This window comes from Ursus arctos, unplaced genomic scaffold, assembly GCF_023065955.2.
Source record: "Ursus arctos isolate Adak ecotype North America unplaced genomic scaffold, UrsArc2.0 scaffold_5, whole genome shotgun sequence".
Classification (NCBI taxonomy): Eukaryota; Metazoa; Chordata; class Mammalia; order Carnivora; family Ursidae; genus Ursus; species Ursus arctos.
In genome coordinates, this window is record NW_026623067.1 from 37,273,786 (window position 1) to 37,295,961 (window position 22,176).

General features: G+C 55.0%; 1 protein-coding gene across 1 annotated transcript in view; it reads right to left on the minus strand.

The window, feature by feature from the left end:
* NRG2 (neuregulin 2) overlaps positions 1–22,176 on the minus strand; it is a 174,982-nt gene that overhangs the window by 31,547 nt on the left and 121,259 nt on the right. The window contains exon 2 of the mRNA XM_026508123.4: positions 4,737–4,908. Coding sequence (XP_026363908.2) covers positions 4,737–4,908 — 172 coding nt within the window. The remainder of the gene's footprint in view (positions 1–4,736; positions 4,909–22,176) is intronic.

Here is a 22,176-nt window from a genome sequence, read left to right on the forward strand (position 1 = left end):
GGCGCCCAGGACACCTGTGCCCAGCCTCCCAGTCCCAACAGGTGGCTCCCCTGACCTTCACCTTACCCTGCCACTAGAGGTTCTCTGTGACTTCTCCCAGGGGCTTTAGCTTCCTTCCTTCCTTCCTTCCTTCCTTCCTTCCTCCCTCCCTCCCTCCCTCCCTCCCTCCCTCCCTTCACCCATTTAATAAATGGTTACTGAGTGCCTTCTATGAGCTGGAAGCTTGGATCCCTCAAGGCAACAAACAGATCCTGATCCTTATGGCCTGACTTGACCCTCCTGGCTAACCTGGAGATGGACAGGCAGTACAGATGGGAAAACTGAGTCCTAGAGGGGCTTCTGGACTGCAAAGGGACCTGGCAAGGCAGAAGCAGAGCGGGGCGAGGAGCCGGAGTTGGTGAGGACACGGGCCCCTCAGGGGCTCATGGACCACTTCCCAGAGCCAGAGGCTGGGGGGCTAGCCCCTTCTGCGAAGGGCTTTGTTTCCTGTCCCTGCATGCCGGGAGTTGTGGGGCCAGGCCTGGGCAGGGCCTGTGGACTGTGTGTGACTCCAGGCCACCAGGCCCTGGTTCCCCTCTTCTTTCCAAAGACCCTGCCAAACCTCTCCTTCCTTCCCAGGGTTTCTCTGTACCTGTCCCAGGGTGCCTGAGCTCTGCGGGGTCTGTTCACACCTCCCACCCCTCCCTCTGCCCCAGAGCTCTCCAGGGGCCCCTCTGAGCTCTGGGTAAAGCCTACTATCCCAGCCTGGGCCCCAGGGGCAAACAAGAGGTAGCATGAAAATTTCTTTACATGATGTAACCTCCTCCTCTTTTTACTCCCAAATTAAGACACCAGATTCCCAGAATATGTGTAGTGTGTTGGAGGGCTGGTGCAACAGGAGGGAGCAGTGCAGCTGCCACTGCCCGAAGCCCAGGGATGAAAAATAGAGCCGTGACGCTGATGGGGAAGGACAGGGGAGGCGAGGCCAGGCCGCAGGTGCAGAAGCCAGCGAAGTGACCCCCATCCCCACGGGGGCCGAGCTTTGGGAACCTGTTTCCTGGGCTCACCACTGCCTCGGGGGCCTCTTCCCAGACCTCCTCACTCCAAGAGCCTCCAAAGGAGGGTCCATGGGGTTGTCTTGTCAATAGGCCCCGTTGCCGTGGTGATGTCCTCACCGATGTTTCTATGTTTCGGTGACAGCTGTCTGAGAGCCCCGTCCCTCCAACCCTTCCCCGCTCAAGCCAGTCTGTCTCCTTGGCCTGCTGTCTGCCTACAATACTCTTCTGTCAATTCGAGTTTGCTCTTTTCATTAAACAGAGCCCTGGAGGCCCCTCTGGCTAAAACAGCATCTCCTTCCTGCCTTCCATCTAATCCAGTGCCACGAAGCCCGGCTGCCCCAGGACCAGGCTTCCCTCACTTCGTGGCCACCAGCAATTCCCTGACACTAGTAAGCAGAGCACGGGACCATCTGAGGGTCGCAAGGTCAAGGGATGGGGGTCGCCCATGGCTGATTTCACAGGAGCTTTCCTTACACCACATCCTAGGGAGCAGGAAAGGTGCAGCTAGGCTCGCAGGTATCTGGAGGGGTAAAGGCTGGAAACGGAAGGAAACCTTCGCACAGGTGTGTGAGGCCTGTGGAAAGTCAGTCCAGGGCTCAGAGAGAGGTCTGCTCCTTTGAGGAGCTGGCAAGAGGTGAGTGGACAGAAACAACAGCGCGTCGGTGTGCTGGCTGCAGGCACCTTGGTTTCTCAGCTGGGTGAGGACCTGGCCAGTGCTGGGGAGGGGGCCCCAGACTTGCAGAAGAGGTCCTGGGGGCAGAGCTGCAGGGTAGGGGCTCTCCGGGTCTCTCAGCCCTGAAGGAGCAGGGGCCGCTACATTCCCTTGTCACTCCTAGCTCCAGTCGGAAACCCTGAGGATTCGGGACCCTCTCCCCTCTTCCTGGTAGGCCCGCTGCCCGCTTGCCACACTGACCCAGGCCTGGCCCTGCGATGGGTGCCCCTCCCCTGCTCCCTCAGCCAGGTTTACGCTGGCAGGGACGGGGCCTGGGCGGCCGCATCCTCCACCCGTCCGCACATTTTCCTCAGTGCCTAGCTCCTGCTGCCTGCCCGAGGGGCCTGTTGCAGCTTGCCCCTCATAAATAAGGGAACATGTGGTTCTGCAGGGGAGGGCCCTGTGCCCAGGGCTTGGGGGGCTGGTTTCCTTCCGGCACAGGAAGGCTTGGGTGAGACACCTCAGTGTGGCGGCCCCAGAGACAGACAGCACCAGCCAGGGGAGGGGGCCGCTGCAGACCGAGCAGCCGGGTCAGGACGGAGTGTGGCCTGGCAGAGGGAGTGCGAGGATGGCCAGAGAGCAAGCTGCAGCGTGGGCGGAAGGAAAGAGAAGATTCTGCCAGCAAGGAGACTCCTGCTCATGTCCCTGGCCCCCAGGCCAGGTGAAGAGAGAGAGAGAGAGAGAGAGAGAGAGAGAGAGAGAGAGAGTGTGTGTGTGTGTGTGTGTGTGTGTGTGTGTGTGTGTAAGTGACAGCAGCAGCCCTCTTTGCCACAGCAAGGCAATGAGAAGTTCTCCATCATGGCTCACTCCTCCACCCTGTCAACTCACTGCTGGGAGCCCAGGGGCAGGATGGGTGGATCGAGGAAGTTTCAGGAGTGCAGCCCTAATAGGAAGCAGGGGGCATGCTTCAGGCTCTTAGAGGTCCCCAATACCCAGGATAGAAAGACCTGACCAGGCCCTGTTTCTGGACTGGGTAACCCATTTGTCAGATGAGACTGAGGCTTGACCCGGACAGTAACTTGCTCAAAGTCTAGGTCAACCCAAGGGGTGCCCTGTGCTATCCTAGTGTCACCCTGTACCCAGGAGAGGAGAGCTAGTCCTGCAAGATTCTCATTGATCTAACACTGAATGCAGATCTCTGCCTGGCCATACAGGGCAGAGGGGTGTAGACAGGCGGCACCCAGCCTCTGAGGCTCTCTCATGCTATAGGGAGAGACGACCCCCCAAAATGCAATGAAACTATGTCCAAGGCACCATGAGCGGGGACCATAAGAGCTGCCTGGAGGGTTCAGGAAGGTGGTCAGAGGATATGACACTTAACCTGGGCCTGGAGAACTTTGCTAGGGACAAGGTTGGGGAGGGGGGAGCTGCCAGCACAGGGAACAGCTTGGGCCCACGTCCGGAATCTTGATGAGCAGGGCTCAGGAGCACTGAGGTGTTGGGGAAGCATGGCAGTGACTTAAGGGGAGGAAGAGGGGAGGTGGAAGGGCCCGAGGCCCAGGCTGTAGCTGGCATACAGCAGGCTCTCAAGATCTGTCAAGTAAGTGAGTGAATGAATACTCAGATATGTGTCCATGTTAGAAAGCTCATCCCCTGCCAGGGTCACAGGGGTCAGCGGGCCTCTAGAACTGTACACAAAACTGGGCAGATGAGGCATATTTTTTCGGAAGAAAGCCGGGAGGCCTCTACCACCTTGTGTATTGGGAGCTAGGCTAGAAGCTCTGTGAAGGTAGGGAGGGACCGTGCGTGGTTCAGTTTCTGGTGTACGTCCAGCCTCTGGCCCAGTGCCTGGCACACAGCCAATGTTCCATACGCACACGTTACACACAGCGATGAGCTCACAAAGGGGCCTGTGGCCCAGGAAGAGTGGCGACAGCGGAGGAAAAGAAGCTGGAGGCAGGAGAGCAGATAAGAACATGCAGGGCAGAGAGCAGCGTGTCTCCTGCTGGCGGGGTGGCACGGGGGCAGGTGCCAGGCAGCGGGCGGTCACGGTCTGGTCTGCCGCCGCCGGGAGGGGAGCAGAGGCGGGTGCAGCAGGGCCAGAGAGGACGCGGGGGAGAGGCTAGACTGGGGCAGACAGGGTTAGAGCTGTTTGCGGTTTCTCAGGGGTGGGATCTAGTGTTTAGCTGGCAGCACAGGTCTGGAACTCAGGTATAAAAAGAAAAGCCATCAAACTAGAGAAAAGGTGATGAGCTAGGAGAGGGTAAAATCACCCACAAGTGGAGAGGGAGGGAGGAGAGGAGGGAAGCCCCCAGGACGGGAGAGTTCCAGCACTGAAGGAGTGGTTAGAGGCACAGAAGGACCAGGAGGGGGGCTGCAGAGGCCCCAGAGCCGGTCGCACCCACGCCCGGGGCTGCAGAGAGGCCTGGAGGCCCCAGGCTCGGAAGCTCAGAGGTCGCAGGCCTCTAGGAGCCACGGGCACAGGCAGCATAGGAGTGCAGCGCGAAGGCCGCTGCCAGCAGGGCAGAGAGGCCTGGAGGACGACGGGCGTCAGTGGACGGGACACCGACCCTCCCTGCTAGCACAGGGGAGAAGCGGGATGGGCAACAGCTGGAGGAGGGACAGGCACCGCGACATGGAGGGAAAGCTTTTAGAAGGGACGTGATGAAAGAGAGCTGGCAGTGGAGGAAGGTTGAAGTCACCACTCTGACTTCCCAGATGCTTCCTGGAGTCGGTCTTTCACCAAAGGTTGCCAAACAGGGGGCTTTCCGACACTGAGGCAGATGCTTTGAGGAGTTTTAGGGACAAGAGGTCCCTTTACTTTCACAGGTCAAGCTGAGTTTGACCATCAAACTGCCTTCAACCATCCGGAGACGTTCATAAGCATCTACAGTCTGCAAGACACCGGGCCACCATAACCAGAGGGACCCAGAGCTGCACGAAGAAATGGGATGTGGCCAGGAAGGGCGACGGGAACCGCCCCCCCCTTCAGGGTGCAGGAAGGGCCGCTGGCTGGACAGAGGGAGGGAGGGAGGGGCATGTCTCACCTGCCGTTGCCGTACTTGATGCGAATGTCGCGGCTGCGGTTGAGCTCCTTGCCGTCCTTGAACCAGCGGTAGGAGGGCTGAGGGTTGCCCGCCGCTGCCTCGCACTTCAGGGACTGCCTCTCACCCACCTGTCCCGTCTGGCTCTTCATCTTCTTCAGCTTGGGCCGGGTGGCTGTGGGGTACAAGGCAGGGAGGTGAGCATGGGGGTGGGGGCGAGGTGCCAAGTGTGCGCAGTGGAGGGAGGGCCCCTGTCTTCAGGGGTGGAAGGGTGGCCGGGGAAGCCCCCTCTCCCGGGGTCATTCCCCACTTCAATTCGGTCACCGAGGGTCTGCAGTGATATCAATGTGGCTGCTACCTATGGCGCTTCCTTCACACCCGGAATGACACTGGGAGCTTTACCTACGTTAGCTTATGAGAAAAGCCTGTGAACTCCCTGCAGTGATGCAACCCCTTGACAGATGGGGCAAACTGAGGCTCAGAATGGTGAAGTCATTTTCTCAGGGTGCACGGGGACTCAAACCTGGGTCCCCTTAACTTCGATGCTCATGATCGAACTCCTGTCCCAGATGGCCAGGCCTTCGCCGGGCCCAGAGGACACAGGAGGACCAAGATGACCGACTCGGCTCCTGCCCTCAAAGTTCAGTGCGGCAGGAGAGCTGTGCCTGGTACGCGGAGCCTGGAGGTGCTGAGACCTAGAGGAGCGACCCCAATCCGGGCTGGGGAAAGAGCTAACTCAGCTACGAGCTAAAGGGTGCTAAGGGGCTAGAAGGGGTAGGAAGGGAGGTGAGCCAGCCAGAGTCAGCGCTGTCGCGTCAGGGACTCATGTGGTCCGGGGGGACGAGCTGACTTGAATGGGGCCAGTGGAGCAGCTGTGTGGGGGGCAAGGCCTGGGGCTCTACTGGGGGACACAGGGCCTGCAAATGCCGAGCTGAGAGGCTCCTACCATTTTTCTTACACAGAATTCCATTTCCACGTGCGCAGATCTCCCATGCCTCATCTCCTTGCTCCCCTCCCCCAACAACCTACCAAAAAAGGGAAAAGTGCTCAATTCTCAGGAAGGTAAGGGCAAGCCCGTGTTCCCTGCTGGAGTATGTAATAATTTCCACCGGGACGGCCCTTGACAGGGTACACAATGCCTTCATGCATGCTCTCGTTCAGTCCCTGAGCCCTGTAAGGCAAGTGTCATTGCTGACACAGATGGGGAAGACGAGACTCAGGTTAAGAAACTTGCCCAAGGTCACATAGCCAGGCAGCCAGGCAGCTACAGAGCTGGGACCGAAGCCCAGGAATCTGTGTTTGTAACACGTCAGGCCTGGAGCAGGCTGGTGTCTGCTTTTACAGCCTGTGTCTCTTTCCGGGGAATGGAGAACATAACTGAAATTCTTCCAACAGCAGAAGCCAGGGTCTGCTAGGCTGGGGAGTTGTCTGGGGACTGAATGGTCCCGTCTTGGCTGACTCGGACGAAGGCAGCCAAGAGGGCTTGGCTATCGCTAGGGCTCCCTCACTGGACCTGCCCCTGAACGGCGGCTCGTAAGCGGGCAGTAGATGGGCGTGGGGTGCCCGGGCGGAGAGAGCAGAAAGGGCTCCTGAAGCTTCGAAGATGATTACAGAGACTCAAAAACAACAGTGCTTGTGAAACGATTTTGTTCATTTTAGAACGTTTAAAAATACAGACAGATAAAAGAAGACAAAATCCTCCACCCCCCTAGCACTCAGAAGTAAAACACACACACGCACACGCACGCACACACGCACGCACACACGTGCATTGTAAATAAACGGGATCAGCGTCAGTAACACGTTTCTTTTACTTAATGAAAGAAATGTAAGCCTTTGAGCTTGGCGATATTAACGAGAGCATTTCCCAAACTGAATTCTATAGGACACGAATATCCAGAGAGATGATAATAGATGTTACTTGAGAAAAGGGTTCCACGAGCAAACCAGTTTGGGTAAGAGAGTTCAAGAAGTATCATTATTGACTTTGGTCTGATTCTCCAAGCAAGGGTCTTAGAACTTTTTTTCTCAGAACCCTTGGTAGCATTTCAGAGAAGTAAAGTTACAAGGAATCGCTCTACAGCGTAACTTCTGTGTGCGTGTACACACACACACACACACACACACACCTTTTAGCAATATCTTCACATAATTCAAGATTCACGAAGTGTAAAAGGGTATACGGCTTGAAAAACAAGTCTCCCTCTAACTTCTGACCAGAGTCACGCAGGTGTCTTTGCAGGAGACAAGATTACCAGTTGTGTTTATATCATTTCAGAGACCTTTTGTGCATATATAAAAACCCCTAGTGTTCACACACGTGTTTTTCTCCTTTTCGTGGTTGCGTAATGTTCCTTTTATCAGCATATCCTAATTGATGTAACCACTTCCTACCCTGGGGTTTTTTTTGCATGTTTTCTCCCCGCGGCCACCTCATTACAAACGGGCCCCGCTTGGTCCAGCATATACACGCAGTGTGCTCACCCAGGGCACGCCGTGTTCTCCTTCGCACTCCTCTGGCGTGTCCTGCTGGGTGGGCAGCGTGGCTCTCGACTCAGACCACCTGGATCTGTCAGATCCAGGCTTGGCTACTTACTAGCTTTGTGTCCTCAGGTCACTGCCCTAATCCTTTGGTGCCTCGGTTTCCTCACCTGTGAAATACGGGTCATAATCAGGGCTCCTACCTCTCGGGCTGACAGCCGTAAGCATTGTATAAACAACGCACGTGAAGTCTGGCTTGCACAGAGCATTGAACGGAGCTTAGCTCTGATTGCTTATTATTATCCACCACAGTTTCCTAGGGCAATCTTCCTGAAAGGGGAATTGCTGCATCAAAAGGGTATGCGAGCTTCCTCAGCTTTAAGCGTTGCCAAATTGCCTTCTGGAAAGGTTGCACCAATTTGCACTCCCACCAGTGAATGACAGGGCCTGTTTTTTCCACACCCTCACTAACATGAGGTATTATCACAGATTTAATCTTCGCCAATTAGCTAGGCAAAGATAACGTCTCTTTGTTGTTGTACTTTGCATTTATTTGGTTCTTGGTGAGGCTGACCACTTTTCATAAATGTATTGGCTCATTGTATTTCTTCTTTTTGAACTGTCTGTTCATGCCTGTCCTCTGTTTTTCTACTGCGTGCTCGTCTTACTGATCTGTAAGAGTTTTTATAAATAAATATTAAGGCTATTAGCCTTTTACTATATATATTTTTCCCAATTACCTGCTTGTTACAGTTTTTAATGCTGGTTTGGGGGTATTTTTTTGGACACCCAGAGGTTTTATGTGTCTTAACCTATCAGTGTGTTGGACTTTCTGGAAGATCATTCTTCTAAGTGTGACTGAAGTCCTGTCTCAGCATCCTTGTGCCTCACCTACACCACGCTCTCCTTCATCCGCTTGCTCTGGGGTCCCTAGTCACTCCTTATCAATAGTTCTTTTTTTTTTAAAAATATTTTATTTATTTGTCAGAGGGCAAGAGAGAGAGCACAAGCAGGGGGAGCCGCAGGCAGAGGGAGAAGCAGGCTCCCCACTGAGCGAGGAGCCCGATGCGGGGCCCCATCCCAGGACCCCGGGATCATGACCTGAGCTGAAGGCAGATGCTTAACCGACTGAGCCACCCAGGCGCCCCTCCTTATCAATAGTTCTTAACCTTAGATGCCACTGAGGACCACAAAGGAAGCTTTAAAAGTTAGGTAGGTGCCTGGAACATACCCTAGATGTTCTGAAGCAGGACCTCTAAGAGCGGGTCTGGGGGTGTGGGTTTTAAAAACATATAACATAAAGGAACGTGCACGTGTTTAAGCAGACAGCTCACTGACTGGCGCCAACCTAAAAACACCTTCATGGGTGGCTTTCCTCTAAAGTGGGGTTGACACCCAGTGATCTAACAACCTCCTTGTTAATGGGTGACCTCCAATTAGTCTTCTCGTGAACCGGGGACACACAGAGCTCTTCTCAAGTTCTAGGGTGCCTCCCCCCAATACACAGGGAATGTTGACCTTTCCTGCAGTTCTGAGACAAGGGGGCCTCCTGCCTTCCACCCACCTGGTGGGAAGAAATGGTGGTCGCTCTACCACCTTGTTTCCCGAGCGAGTCCTGATACAATTCTATGCACCGAGCCTGGGGCTGCTGCGAATGGCGGTGGTGATGGGGAGGGCGTGCTGACATACAGACTGACCCCAGAAACAGCAGGCATGAGCCCATGTTAGGGTGTCTGAGGAACTGGGGGTTCCAGAGGTGTTCCCTGTCACCAGTGGAAATTCCAGGACTGCACTTCAGATGACAAGGAGCCCACTGTCTAGTGAGGATTCTGTGTGACCCGAGAGCCATTTCTTGATAGTCTCCTCACTTCAGAACAACCCCATCTAGTTCATGTGTTCCTCATTTGTTCATCCATTCAACCTACTGTATGCCAGGCACTGTTCTGGGCCCCGAGTACACAGTAGTGAGCAAGACCAATAAGATTCCTGTTCTTAGGGAACCAGAGTTTTAGTGAGGAGGAGAGACAACAGCAAATGATCAATAGGGACTATGAGGTGGTAATAAGCAGCTGCATAAAGGCCTCAAGGTGGGAATGAGCTTGGTGAGTTCGAGGGCTAAAAGAGGCTTATGTGGCTGGAAGCTTCTGGAAGGCAGGGGTAGTATGAGGGGAGCCTGGACAGGTAGGCCCAGTGACTGACGTGGGGCTGTGTGAGCCGGGGTGAGAAGTCTGGATTTGTTTTGCGCACCCCCCCCCCTTTTTAAACTTATGTGCCTACTAGAAAAGTTTAAATTACATATTTGGATTGCATTATATTCCTAGTCAACAGGACTGGTTTAGAGGATGACAAAATAAAAATAACTATACATTTGAATCATTCCATGTTCCTTTTTTTTTTTTTTTTTTTGCCGTGCTCTTTACAAAGAGTCTTCTTTTGCATCTATTAACAGCTCCTCACAAGACTCATCTAAGATACTAAAAACCATGCCTCCTGCTCTAACAGTGTCTGGTCCTGGTCCCTGTTCACAGAAATCTTAGTTCCCAGCTCTCTGAAAGCCAAACATGGGCTTTTTGAAAGGGAATAGGACTCTGAGAACAGACTGATTTTTTTTTTTCCCCCAGCAGGCAAGTCCCTTTAGGTGAGGGGAAGAAGCTCAGGGGGCAGGAAAGAGAAGACCCTTGAGGTGGCACTCCCAACAACACCCAAAGGACCTCTGCACCCTCACTCCTGGGCCCAGAGCCTCCTTAGGCTTTCTGTGTGAGGGCAAGCTCCCCAAGGTGGCCCGGGTTTGTTTGGTAGACGTGACCTCAGAGGCTTACACGTTGGGGAATGACCTGACCTTACTCTGTACATTTTAGAGTCATTCTTAAGCTGAGTCACCAGGGCTTCTCCCACTATGGCTCCCAGCCGCTGGATCCCGTACCAGCCCCTGGGGGCACCCAGGACAAAGCTAAGAGGCCGTTTACACAGCAGACCTCTGAGGACCTGGAGGTAGTGCTTATGGGGCCTAAGACATGAGTGGGCCAGCTCTGACTCCTGCCTGGGCACTCTCTCGGAACTGGGTCTAGTATTGTCTGGGTCTATTTTATGGCCCAGGGCTCAGAATGCAATGCTAGTGTGAGGTATGGAGGTCACTGTACGGGTCCCACGAGTGTCTTGGGGGCAAGGCTAAAACAAGCAGAGGAACAGGCTTCCTGGGATGGACAGGATTTGTCAGGGCAAGAGCTGGAGCAACCCTAGTGGGCAAGCGCTCACCGCCAAGTCAGCTGACATGCATTTACTGAGTGCCTACTGTATGCCAGGTTCGGTGCTTTGTCCTAGACAGAAATGATCTGGCCATGTATGAAGCAGCCCCTCCCACTCCTCAACGAGTTTAGTTTGTCCCTCTCTGTTATTGTTTTGTTACATAAATACATTTTTATTGTAGAAAAATTACACAAGTCAGGAAAAAGAAAAGCACATTTAAATCCATTCAGTCACCACCAGGGGGAAAAAAAAACCAAGGCCAACATTTTCAAATATCTCCTGCAAGACTTTTCTAAAATGTTTTATATCCTACCCTTTAGTAAATATATTATAAAAACATTTTCCCTAAATCTAGAAATACAAATCTAAATCATTTCAATGTCTGTGTCCTGTCTCATTGTTCCGATGAATTGGTTAGGTCGTCTCCAACATTCTGCTAATATTAACAATACTGCAATAAACTTCTCTACAAATTCGGCTTTGTAGCCAAAGCGAAGAGCCACAGCCTGGAGGGTCTGGACTTCCCCACACAGAGGAGGCACTCTCAAAGGCCGCCCAGCACATAGGAGACTACACAGATGAGAGACGTCGGGTAGAAGGAAGAGGAAGATCTGTGTGCCCAAGAAGGGGGTCCCAGGACTGTCCCTGCTACCCTGCTTCCCTGTGGCTGCTCCTTCCCCCCAGGTGAAAGGGCAGGCAGCAAGCTGATGGCCTGGGTGGCCCTTGGCTGTTGGGCAGCCCTCCCTTTACCTCCCTGAAGGTCTCCTCCTCAGACCCAGCCCTCTCTGCTGAGCTCCCCTGCTCCCTGAGAGCTCCTCAGCCATCCAGCTCCCTTCCTCCTGGCACAGTGCCCACCTGAGCAGCAGGACTAGGGCTCTCTGGAGGGGGGTTGTGGGGACGTCTCCTCTGGCAGCTTTATAACAATATGAGGACGATCTCTCAGGGATGACCCAGACTGCCACAGAAAGATTTCCCTTGAGGACGGGTCCTGTAAACCTCCAGACAGACCTCCACAGTGGCCACAAGCTGGGCCACCCATGGGGTATCTGGTGGCTTCTGCTTCCTTATCCCCTGATGCCAAGCCAGGGCTTCTAGGCTGTGCCTGTTTGAGAGGGAATCCCCACCAAGCATCACACTGAAGATAACAACAGCACGAACAACCAGGGCTGCTGCTTTCCCACATCCCAGCCCCGAGGCCGGGAGGTATGCTGCTGCCAGCAGCTTGACCTCATTCCTCCCGGCAGTGGGCGGTGGGTGCGGAGCCTGCTGAGATCTGAGGGCAAGACAGACGCCCAGGACAGAGCCAGGCAGCCCAGCCGGGAAGGACCCGGCCCGGCCTCCCTCCCAGCAACCAGGGGGCAGGGGCAGCGGACTCTTAAAAGGGTTAATGATCCTCACCTCATGACTAAGGCTGAGCCGTCCCCTTTGCAGGGCAACACCTGGAGACAATGCCTGGCATCAAAGTCTCCCACTGTCGTGCTGCTGGCGGCCTGCGGCCTGGCCCCCTCCCCACCCCGCTCGACCCATAAAGTGACTGCAGCCTATTGGAGGTTAATTACAGACTCCAAGTTCAAATGAGAAAGAAAAGAACAACTAAAAACACAGCTGGTTTAAGTGGGCACGGAGGGCCTTCTCTGTGAAACGGGCAGCCAGGTATCCTGCCTGTGGCCTGCAGAAGAGCCATCCACACTCACGGCCTGGCCTCCCAAACGGAGTGTGTGCCCTGCCGGGCCTTTTGGCTTCCCCCCCAGCAGCATTTCCTCAGCCAACCAGGCCCAGCCTGGTGCCTGGGCTTGCCCTGCCCTATTCTCACAACCATCCAACAAATATCCACCTCCAACAACCCTTATGATGTATCAGGCACCCACCTGACACCAGGGATATGGTGCTGAGCAAGGCAACATGGCTCCCGCCTTGGCTTGGGCTCTGCCTCCCGTTTAGGGCTCCGCAGGGGGCAGAGCCTCACAGAGGACAGTTTCCCTGCACTGGTGAGAAGCAGCCCCGACCTGCTGGGCTTTCAGCTCTACACCTGGCACCTCAGCTACAAGGTAGAGAGCAGAGGCCAGGGCCAGCTGGGGATGGCAGCTAAGAGGGGAGGCAGGCCCTGTTCCGGGAGGGCGGGTGCAGAGGAAGGGGAAGGGAACGGGAGGAGGGGATAAAACTTGGGAGCTCTAGCGCCAACAGAAACCGTGCGCGCCTTAGAGCTTCTCCTGCCCCTCAGACGCACCCATCCACTGACACCCAACCCTACAGGACGCATGCGGGGCACCGACAGGCCTGGTCTGAGCGCCAGGGCTAACACTGTGGCCACCCCAGCCCCCTCAGCCCCCCTGCCCCCCCTGCCAGAAACGCTGGCTTCCTTGGGGCCCCTCCAAGGCAGAGGTGCTCAGCCCCCCGAGTCAGGCAGGTATGTGCCGCCGTTCCTCGAGTGGGCTCGGGGCGGTGAGGCGGGGACATGAGCAGCAGAGATGGGGGAGTGCCGGGGTGTCACCCACGTCTGGGGGACACCGCCCCGGTTCACAGGACAGAGGTGGCTATTGCCGGGCAGCGTACGGTCCATCGCACAGACACGCAGTCTCCCTGGGTTCTTACCAGTCCTCGGGGCGTGGGCCCCAGACACCCAGAGTCGCACAGGTGAGGCGCAGAGGGAGTGGCACAGCAACAGAGGAAAGGGTGGCAGCTGGGGACAGCGCAGGTCAGCTCTTTGTCCCCGCCTCCTGATTTTCTAGCTTCTGCCCTTAGGTAAGTGGTTTAGCCTCTCTGGGCCTCAGCTGACTCCTCTGTAAACCGCTTTCTGCCTACTTCGGAGGAAGGGAGGAAGAGAGGGGTCTCTACGGAGGGATGGAAGGCTTCTTACCATCGTCACCCCTTCCACTGCTGGGGGCAGAAGCTCGGACAGAGCGGAGAGGACATCCCTGGAAGGCCTTTACATTTGCCCAAACTCTGTTTAATCTCCCCACTGGGGAAGGCTGGGCTCAGGGCCCAAGTGTTGGGCCCAGCCCCGAAGAAGCCTTGGTGGGGAGCCCCTGCAGCTGCTGCACGAGGCCGCCCCTTGCTCGGGGGAACCCAGAGAGAGAGCCAAGGAGGAGATCCCAGAGCCCTGATCCCCTTCAGCATGGGCCTGCACTTCCCACCTCCTCAGCCTGGCTGGAGAAAGTTGTTTCTGAAGGTCTGGGTCGCGAGGCCGTGGAGTGGGGGTGGAGAAAGGGGAGGCACCTCATAGACCAGACAAGACCGGCTTCTCAGACCGGGACACACGCAAAGCCACAGGATGATCTCAGGGCCGCTTTCTGAAGGCTCCGCCAAGCTCATTAGTAAGAAAAGCAACATCTTTGTATTAAAGCAAACAGACATATGATGGGGATTTTGAAGATAAAATAAAAATAAAAGAATTCCAAGAAACATTGGCTTTGATGGGGAAGGTCTTAGTAGGCACAATGCAAGAAAGGTACAGACAGGCCCATGCGCTCAGCAAATGCAGAAACCACAGTGGGTGCGGGGGGGTGGGGGCGGGGGGCAGGTTGCCAGAGGCCCAGCCTCCTCTCCTGCAAGTCCACCAACAAGCACGGAGAGCCTGGCACAGGCACTGGGGGGCTTGCAGGGCTGAAACACAGGCCTTGTGGTCCAGGCTAATGAGAGGGGGGGCTGGAAGGAGCTCACCCCAAAAGGAATGACTGCCTGGATATTTAGTCACTGACGCAAACAGAGTATGTGGGAAAACAGTGTCCCCATCTCTCTCAAGACCCCTTTCTCCTGGGTTCCCTCTTCCAGTCTCCTTGTCATCTGTGACAACCGTCTCTCTCTTGACTCTCTCCACAGGCTGAGACCATTCACCTTCCACCAACCCTCTTACCCTCCTAACCCTCCCTTGTCTGCCAGGTCCTGCTTCAGCTCCCACCACCCCCGGTACCAACCCACTAGCAGTGACCACGGGGCACATTCGTCTCTATGTGCCTCTCTCCCATTCCGAAACCTCCTTGGCTTTGTGATGTCTGTAGAAGAAAGGCCACCCGCCTGACCCGGCCGACAGCCGGGGCCTTTGGGGGAAGCTTGCTGGGTCAGTGAATAGGCCCCCTTCCCACACACACCTGTCTGCTTTTCTCCTATCACTTCCCTTCAGGAATTGTATATTCCAGGCAAACCAAATCACTGGCTGCTCCCCAGCTACGCCTATTCAGCACTTGGTCTGCCTCTGCGCCCTCTGCTCCCCCACCGTGCCATTCCCCACACACAAGCACAGCTGAGAGGCTCAGACACACAGCCTTGGGGTCACACTGGTCTGGGTACGCATCCTGGCTCCGCCCACTGCCTTGTGTAACTAGTAAAGCTACTCAGCTCTCGGAGCCTTTATTTCCTTGTCTGTGGAACAGGGACCATCTCGCCCACCTCTTATCCTTGTGGCTGGAATTAAACACGGGTACGGTCTGTCAAGAACTGCACAGTCCCGGGAATGGAGAACTCCATACCTGGCTGCTCTCCTTAATCTAGAAGCCTCAGGATCTCCTCCAGGGCCACGGCCCTTCTCTAAACCACGCAGCCAGGGCAACCCCTGCCTCACGCAGGCTCCCTGAGCTTCTCCCCTGCCCTGTTTGGGGCTTCCTACCTTGGAGGAAACCGAGTTCTTAGCTTTCTAGACTGTGGGGACCTCGGGGACAGGATGTGTTGGAGATTCATTGTGTTTCTGGCACCTGGCACGGAGCACGTGCTCGCTGCTCACTGGCCGAACAAATGAATGACCGATGTAGGGCTGCACTGTGACTGCTGGTGCTTCACAGTGGCCCAGAGCAAGACTGCTGCAAGCACTCAGGGGAGCGTGGGGCCCCTCCACAGCTACGCTCTGAGCCCTGTCCCACCGGACACTGCCCCCTGACTCAGCTCTCTCCTTCCCCCTCATCCAGACGGGCATCCGGCCCGGGACGGCAGAGCAGGGGATAAGGTGGGGACTTCACCCAGGACTACTCTTGGTCAGCCCACCAGGCTGCCCAACCACCGAGGGGCCCCCGGCCGCTTATTTGCCCTCTTCAAATAAGAGAGGGGCCGGAGGGGTCTCTGTGTACAGGAGTGAAAGGGCTTGGGAATGTTCTCCTTTGTTCCTAGACTAAAGTAGGAACTGGACACTCGGCCCATGTCAGGTGCTGAGGGTCAAGCTGGTCTTGGCCCCGGGGGAGACTCTAGCTGAGTGGAGTGTACATGCAGTGGGGTGGGCTCAGTGACGGGGAGGGGCTGGGGGCGGGCACGGAGGATGCGCCTCGCCCTGCCTCCTCACCTTGGGGCCGGATGTGCTCTGTGGAGGAGGCAAAGCTGGAGGATGACAGGAGTTAGCCCAAAGAAAGGAAACAGTGCTCCAGGCAAAGGGAACGACAGGTGCAAGGGACTGGGCAGGAGACCGCAGCGCACTCAAGGAACTGTGAGAAATCTTCTCTGACTAGATCACTATATGTGAGGGTGGAGACGTGAGCCTACAGCGGGCCAGGGAGGGGACAGTGCCTCACAGGGCTGTTGCTCTCCTAGAGCCGCCAAACCCTTTGCCTCATTGGTGTGTGGACTTCTCTCTCGGGGCCTCAGTTTACCCAACTGTACAGCAAAGGCATTGCACCATGAGCTCAGATCCAGCCTCACCTGACTGCCCCAGAATTGCAGATACGACTGTTTCAGATAAGTCTAAAGTCACTAGACTGACTTTCAGCGAACCCACTGTTGGGCCTGGTTGGTCTCTCCTGACCACACACCATGTAGGGCAGCATATCTTCAGGACTGCATGTTATCTCCCAGCACCCTCTGTTCTATGCATTTGTTCAAGTGGTTTCCTTAGCCCGCAGGCCCGGTCCTTCAGGGCCCTCCTCCTTCTCATCCTCCAAAGTCTACTGAAACCCCATCTCCTCCAGGAAGCCTCCCAGATTCCTCTGATGGGAATGAGTCTCTCCTCTCCATTCTGTGGCAGCCCTGGCCAGGGCAGTCTTGCAATTGCAGTTAGGTCTGTCCACACCTACCTTGTCCCACAGACGGCAACCCCATTCCCCGAGGATGGCCTGTAGCCCCCAGCCACCAAGCCTGGCACGGATATGTTGGTTCAATGCCAGTGGGCCTGACAGGCTCCCTAAGGGGCTCTGCTCCAGGAGGCTAGCTGCCCAGCTCCATCAGTGGTTCCCATGCTTCAGCACCATCACAATCAACCAGAGGACTTGCTAAAACACACACACTGGCCCCCCAGCTCTGCAGTTTCTGTTTCAGTAGGTCAGGGGTGGGACCCAAGAATTTGCATTTCAAGCGAGTTCCCAGTTTATGCCTTAAATCAGGTTCCCACTGATTTATTTGAACACTGACCTTTGGCACAAGGGACTCGATAGGACAAGAAAACCACCCAGACTTGTGCCAGATCTAGCTGGACTCTCTGGACCCCTTGCTTGTTTTCTGGCTTGGCCACTTGACCCTAATAACCTCAATCTTCCCAGGAACACCGCCCTAGGGGTGCGACCTCAGGGCCTTGCAGCTGCCCTCCTGTGTCGGCACTCCTCGGTTCCTGTTCACACCTTCCTGCCACAGTCACACCACGAGCTCCTGTGGAGAGCAAGGCCACAACCTGTTCATCCTTGCACCCCCTAAACCCTGCCCGAGGGCCCAGGAAGCTCATATCCGACCGGCAGATGTGACAAGAAGGACCTGTTCCTACAAGCAGACTAACAGGGTATCCTATGCCCCTCGCTGCTGTTTCTTGAGGGACACAAACTGTTAGAGCCCAGAGACAGGTGAAGTGTCCCTGGGGAGGCAGTGCAGGCGGCAGACCTGGACCTGGTGAGCCTGCCACTAATTCATGGCCGTATCCCAGACAAGTCACGAACTCTTCTTGCCTCAGTTTTCTCATCTGTAAAGTGGGACGATAAAATAATTCCTAGATTTCACAGAACCAGTCCTGGCACATAGTGAGTGCTCAGTGAATGATAGCTGCTCCCTCTTTTCCCCAGTGCAGGCTGGGCATGGACACGATCTAGGCCCTTTCTCGCCGTGCTGAATTCCTACTCACCATCTAGGCTCTGCTCAAATGTCACCTCTTCTGTGAAGCCCTCCTTACAGCCTCCCAGGAGAACAAATGATTCTTCTCACCATACATTGTACATTTCTGTGGCTTTACACTTGGTTCTAATCACGGGGGTTTGTGTCAAGATCTGTCGGAGCTTCCTGAGGACAGAGCCGTCAGCAGGCGCTCGGTGGTAGTTTGCAGAACGGAATTTATAAAACTGAGTGAAAGCACATGCAGCCTGTATAGTTACCATGTGGCCACGACCTGGAAGTCTTGATGGTTATGCCAAGGCTGGGTTGGAGGAAGACAGGGAGGATGCACTGCACTCGACTCTGCTAAATTATTATCTTTTTAAGAAGCTGCATTATCTTTAAAAAATTTTTTTAAAGATGTATTTATTTGTCAGAGAGAGCACGCACATGAGCGGAGGGGAGTGGTAGAGCGAGAGAGAAGCAGACTCCCCGCAGAGCAGAGAGCCCGGTGCGAGGCTCCATCCCAGGACCCGGGGATTGTGACCTGAGCTGAAGGTAGATGCTTAACCGACTGAGCCACCCAGGTGCCCCCGACTCTGCTAAGTTTTATTTATTTTTTTTTATTTTATTTTTTTTTTTAAAGATTTTATTTATTTATGTGACAGAGAGACAGCCAGCGAGAGAGGGAACACAGCAGGCGAGTGAGAGAGGAAGAAGCAGGCTCCCAGCGGAGGAGCCCGATGTGGGACTCGATCCCGGAACGCCGGGATCACGCCCTGAGCCGAAGGCAGACGCTTTAACGACTGCGCTACCCAGGCGCCCCCCGACTCTGCTAAGTTTTAAATGGTGTGTTACAGGCTTAGAGATGGTGGGAAAACACAATGGGAACGTGATTCTGATGGGCTCCAGGTCTCAAGTTTTGGCAGTGCTTTGCCAGCTTTAAAAAAAAAACAACCCTCTCTTCTCTATGCCAATGGTCCTTGCAGGCCAGCCTTGTGGGCCAGAGAGCAGAGGAAGCCAGACAGATGAGTGGGGCGGACGAGGCATGGGTATCCATCGGGGGAAGCCCACCTCCAGCCAGGGCTGGGGCTCGCCAATGCTGGACCAGCAACTTTTCCTGCACACACTCTTCACTCTGGCAGCACGCCAGCTCAGGGCTGTCCTGACCTGACCCTGGAGCTCCCGTACCAAGGGCAGAGGGCAGTAAGACGGGTCACCTGGGGATTCCTGCCAACCTCTGAGTCCAAGGGCCTCTGCTGCCCATGACGCTGGTGCTGCTTCCTCCAGCAGCGAGCTCATGCGGTCCGCACAGGTCAGAAGGGACTTGCTCCTTCTTTTCAAAGGCAGAACATCCCCTCTGTGTGCAGCCTGAAGCCCTCGGTCCAATTTTACTTCTATCCCAGACCTAGTGGCCATCCAATCCCCCTGCCCCAGGTGACTCACTGTCCTCCTCCAACCTTACTGCTGTACCAGTCTCTCCGTCCCCTCATACCCCCTGCTGCATGCCTGAGACCCGGGCTAAGGGCTGATGAGTCCTGGTCTGTAAACTGCTCTGAGCTGTCAGGATGAAAGACTGCTGGCAAGTACAAGGTCCCTCTCTTCTGCTGTTATGTATCCTAATGAACTCCCCGGTGCCAGGGAGCGGAGCAGAGCGTGAGGCACACGCGGAGGCCGGACTGGCAGGAGGACCGCTCTAGGTGCCTGGCTCAGCAGGGTCAGCCTGGGGCCAAGGGCAGAGTTGGAGACTTCCAGAACCATCAACAGATGCGGCTCCGACCTGTGCCTGTGGGCACATCCCCACCTCTGACCTGACCCTCGACAGCCTAAAGAGTAGTTTGTCCTCGAAATCTGGGTGCTATTTTTTTTTTTTTTTTTTTAACCAGAGGCAGGAGATGGGAAAGGTGGGAGAGAAAGACCTTGCAAGGCTTGCTTTGGGCCCATTTAACTAAGGTGTGTCCAGAGTCTCAGCCGGTGATGCTAACCCACCCTCATACTCTAGGACACCCAGCTGAAGACCAAAGTGTGGCCCCTGCCCTCCTGTGGGCAGACGCAACTTCCCAATTCACAGGGAGCTCAACGGAGGGGACCTTGCCACCCATCCCTGACTGGTCTTTCAGGGGGCACACAGAAAAGGCCGGTGACTTAGAGTCTAATTTCAAAGTCCTTCTTCAAAACCATATAGCAGCCTCAGGGCTTATCAGTTTCTTGGGGGCCAGCTCCTCCCCCACCTCAATCTCGGAGCTCTCCTCCCCTTGGGAGACACAGGGCCTGAGGGCTGAGGTTCTGGCCTGGCCATGGAGAAAGTAAGAGTTGAGAGCAGAACCCATTTTGAGGGGCCCAGACAGAGGGCGGGCAGTGCCTGGGGTCACATACAGGCAGAGCAGGGGGTAGACCCCAGGAGAAGAGTGGGTTTATTACCCATGCCTCAATGCTCCTGCCAAGGCCGGCAAGGCCATGCCAGCCGCCCCCCTCCCCAATCCCCGGGGATAAAGGGAAAAGGGGGGAAGTGGCCCCAGGTAAGGGAGACCAGGTTCAGCCCCACTAACTCGCAGTCACACCTGCAGCTCAGCCCCACCTGGCCCTCCTGCACTGAGACAGAAGAAATGCCTATTTCCCCATGCCGGTCTGGGTGTGTGTGTCTGGGGGACTCCTCCAGCTGTTTGCCAAGGAGGAGATGGAGGTGGCTGGATGTGTGGTGGGTGGGTGGGGAGCCAATTAATTAACATCATCTTCTCTTTCTTCCTTTCTCCCTCCCACTTTCCAGATCCTACCCCCAACCCCGCTCTGCCATCTAAGCTGAAGATTTTAGTGGATAACTTGCTCACTCTTCATGTCTGCACCTCCTCGTCTTTCAACCGAAGGTGGCCCCACCCTGGCTGAGACCTCCCTTTAGGCTGCCCAGTGCCCATGTTCTCCGCCACTGGGGTGCTCTGAGCATGCAATAAGAGGACCCTGCAGCCTCAGGCGGGCCTGGAGGGGAGATTCTACTGGGTGTGAAATCAGACCCCCTAGTACATCATGGACTTCAGACTGTTGCCTCTCAGTGACGTGGTACCTTCTCTAGATATCTTGTTTTGGAGCATGACCCTCCCCCACAACTTCCCCATCCCAGAGTGTCCCAGCTCTCCAAAGTTCCTCTAGCCCAGACCTTGGGTCTGTTTGGTATCTGCTCACCAGCCAGGTCCCTGAAGGAAGGCATTCTGAAGAGCTGGCTTCCCACTGGGAAGCAGGGAATAAGATGAAGCAGAGAAGAAAAAAGCAGAAAAGATTATAGTTAGCCATCAAGAAGGGCTTTCTCACAGGAGTAGAAGATTCTGGAAGAGATCACTGAGAGGTCTGTGGAATCTCATACTCCTAGTCCACTCCCACCTGTGCCCTAATGCATACTCTACCCTTGGCAGCAGGCATTCTCGTTTTCCAGGCACTATTAATTCTCACCCATCGAAGCCCACCAAGTGGCTTTCTTGATGTCAGGAAAGTACCCTTAACTAGTCAGCCTTCCAAGGTGCCCATGATAGGATGTGTTTGGGGTTGGGGAGGGGAGGGGGAGAAAATGGGTGGCTCACTGAGCCAAATGATAAATTTTGACCCTGAAAATAGGCACCCTGAATTTCTTCAGGTCTCAGATTGGAGCTAATCCCACATTACACGTGCCCAGCTTAAGCTGATACACACACATTCCTCAGGGCAGACCAACAGCGTCCGTTTCCGTAGGGTGGGCTCCTAGACACAGGTGCCTAGCAAAGATGGGCAAAAGGGTGTTCTTGTTCTTTTTTCTTTTCTTTCTTCTTTTCTTTCATCTTTTCTTAAAATTGATTTATTTATTTGAGAGAGCGAGAAAGTGTGAGCGTGGGGGGTGGTTGGGGCAGAGGGAGAGGGAGAGAGAGAATCCCAAGCAGACTCCCCACTGAACATGGAGCCTGACACAGGGCTCGATCCCACGACCCTGAGACCATGACCTAAGCCAAAATCAAGACTAGGAGCCTTAACTGAGACACCCAGGTGCCCCAAGGGGTGTTCTTTATAAAGAAGACAACATAGCCCTGGCTTTTAAATTTCCCTGGCTCCTACTTTCTACCAGGTTGAAGGCAACATTAGACTCCTGGGCTCTCCCCAACAAAGAGACCTCAGAGACTACCTCGCTATAGTTCCTGCCTTATTATATAGAAATGCAGAAAAGGAAAGAGATTTGGCCATATCCTCAACCACAACTGAAGCCTCCCAACTCCCAATCTAGTGCCCTTTTGAAGCCATTTTTATGTTGTGAGTGGTCTCCAGAGACCCAGCAAAATGGACATCACTGTCCAGAGAATGCCGATTTGAAACTTCCAGACCCATCTCTGGAACTTATTTTGGGCCTTTAACCTCAGTAAGCCTCAGTTGCTCCCTCTGTAAAACGGGACAAGGACCACCTGCCCCCAGAGTTGTTATGAGGAGAAGACGGAGGGAGGCATGCCTCGCCATCTGACTAGTACACAGTCGTCATTAATAACACGCCTGCCTGAAGAAAAGCGAGAATCCAGGGTTTTCCGATTTGTGCCCCGACAACACAAGCCTCGTTCTACAAGGGAGGACCTGCTCACCCCTAGACCCACCCCGAGAAGCCCCAGACCGGTGCACTCAGTGAGATCTTTCCTCCTCTACCCTGCAGCTGCGCAGGGAGGGCACCCAAGTGGGTGTCAGCACAGCGCTCTGCTCGCCGGGGGCACCTTCTCCACTCCCTCCC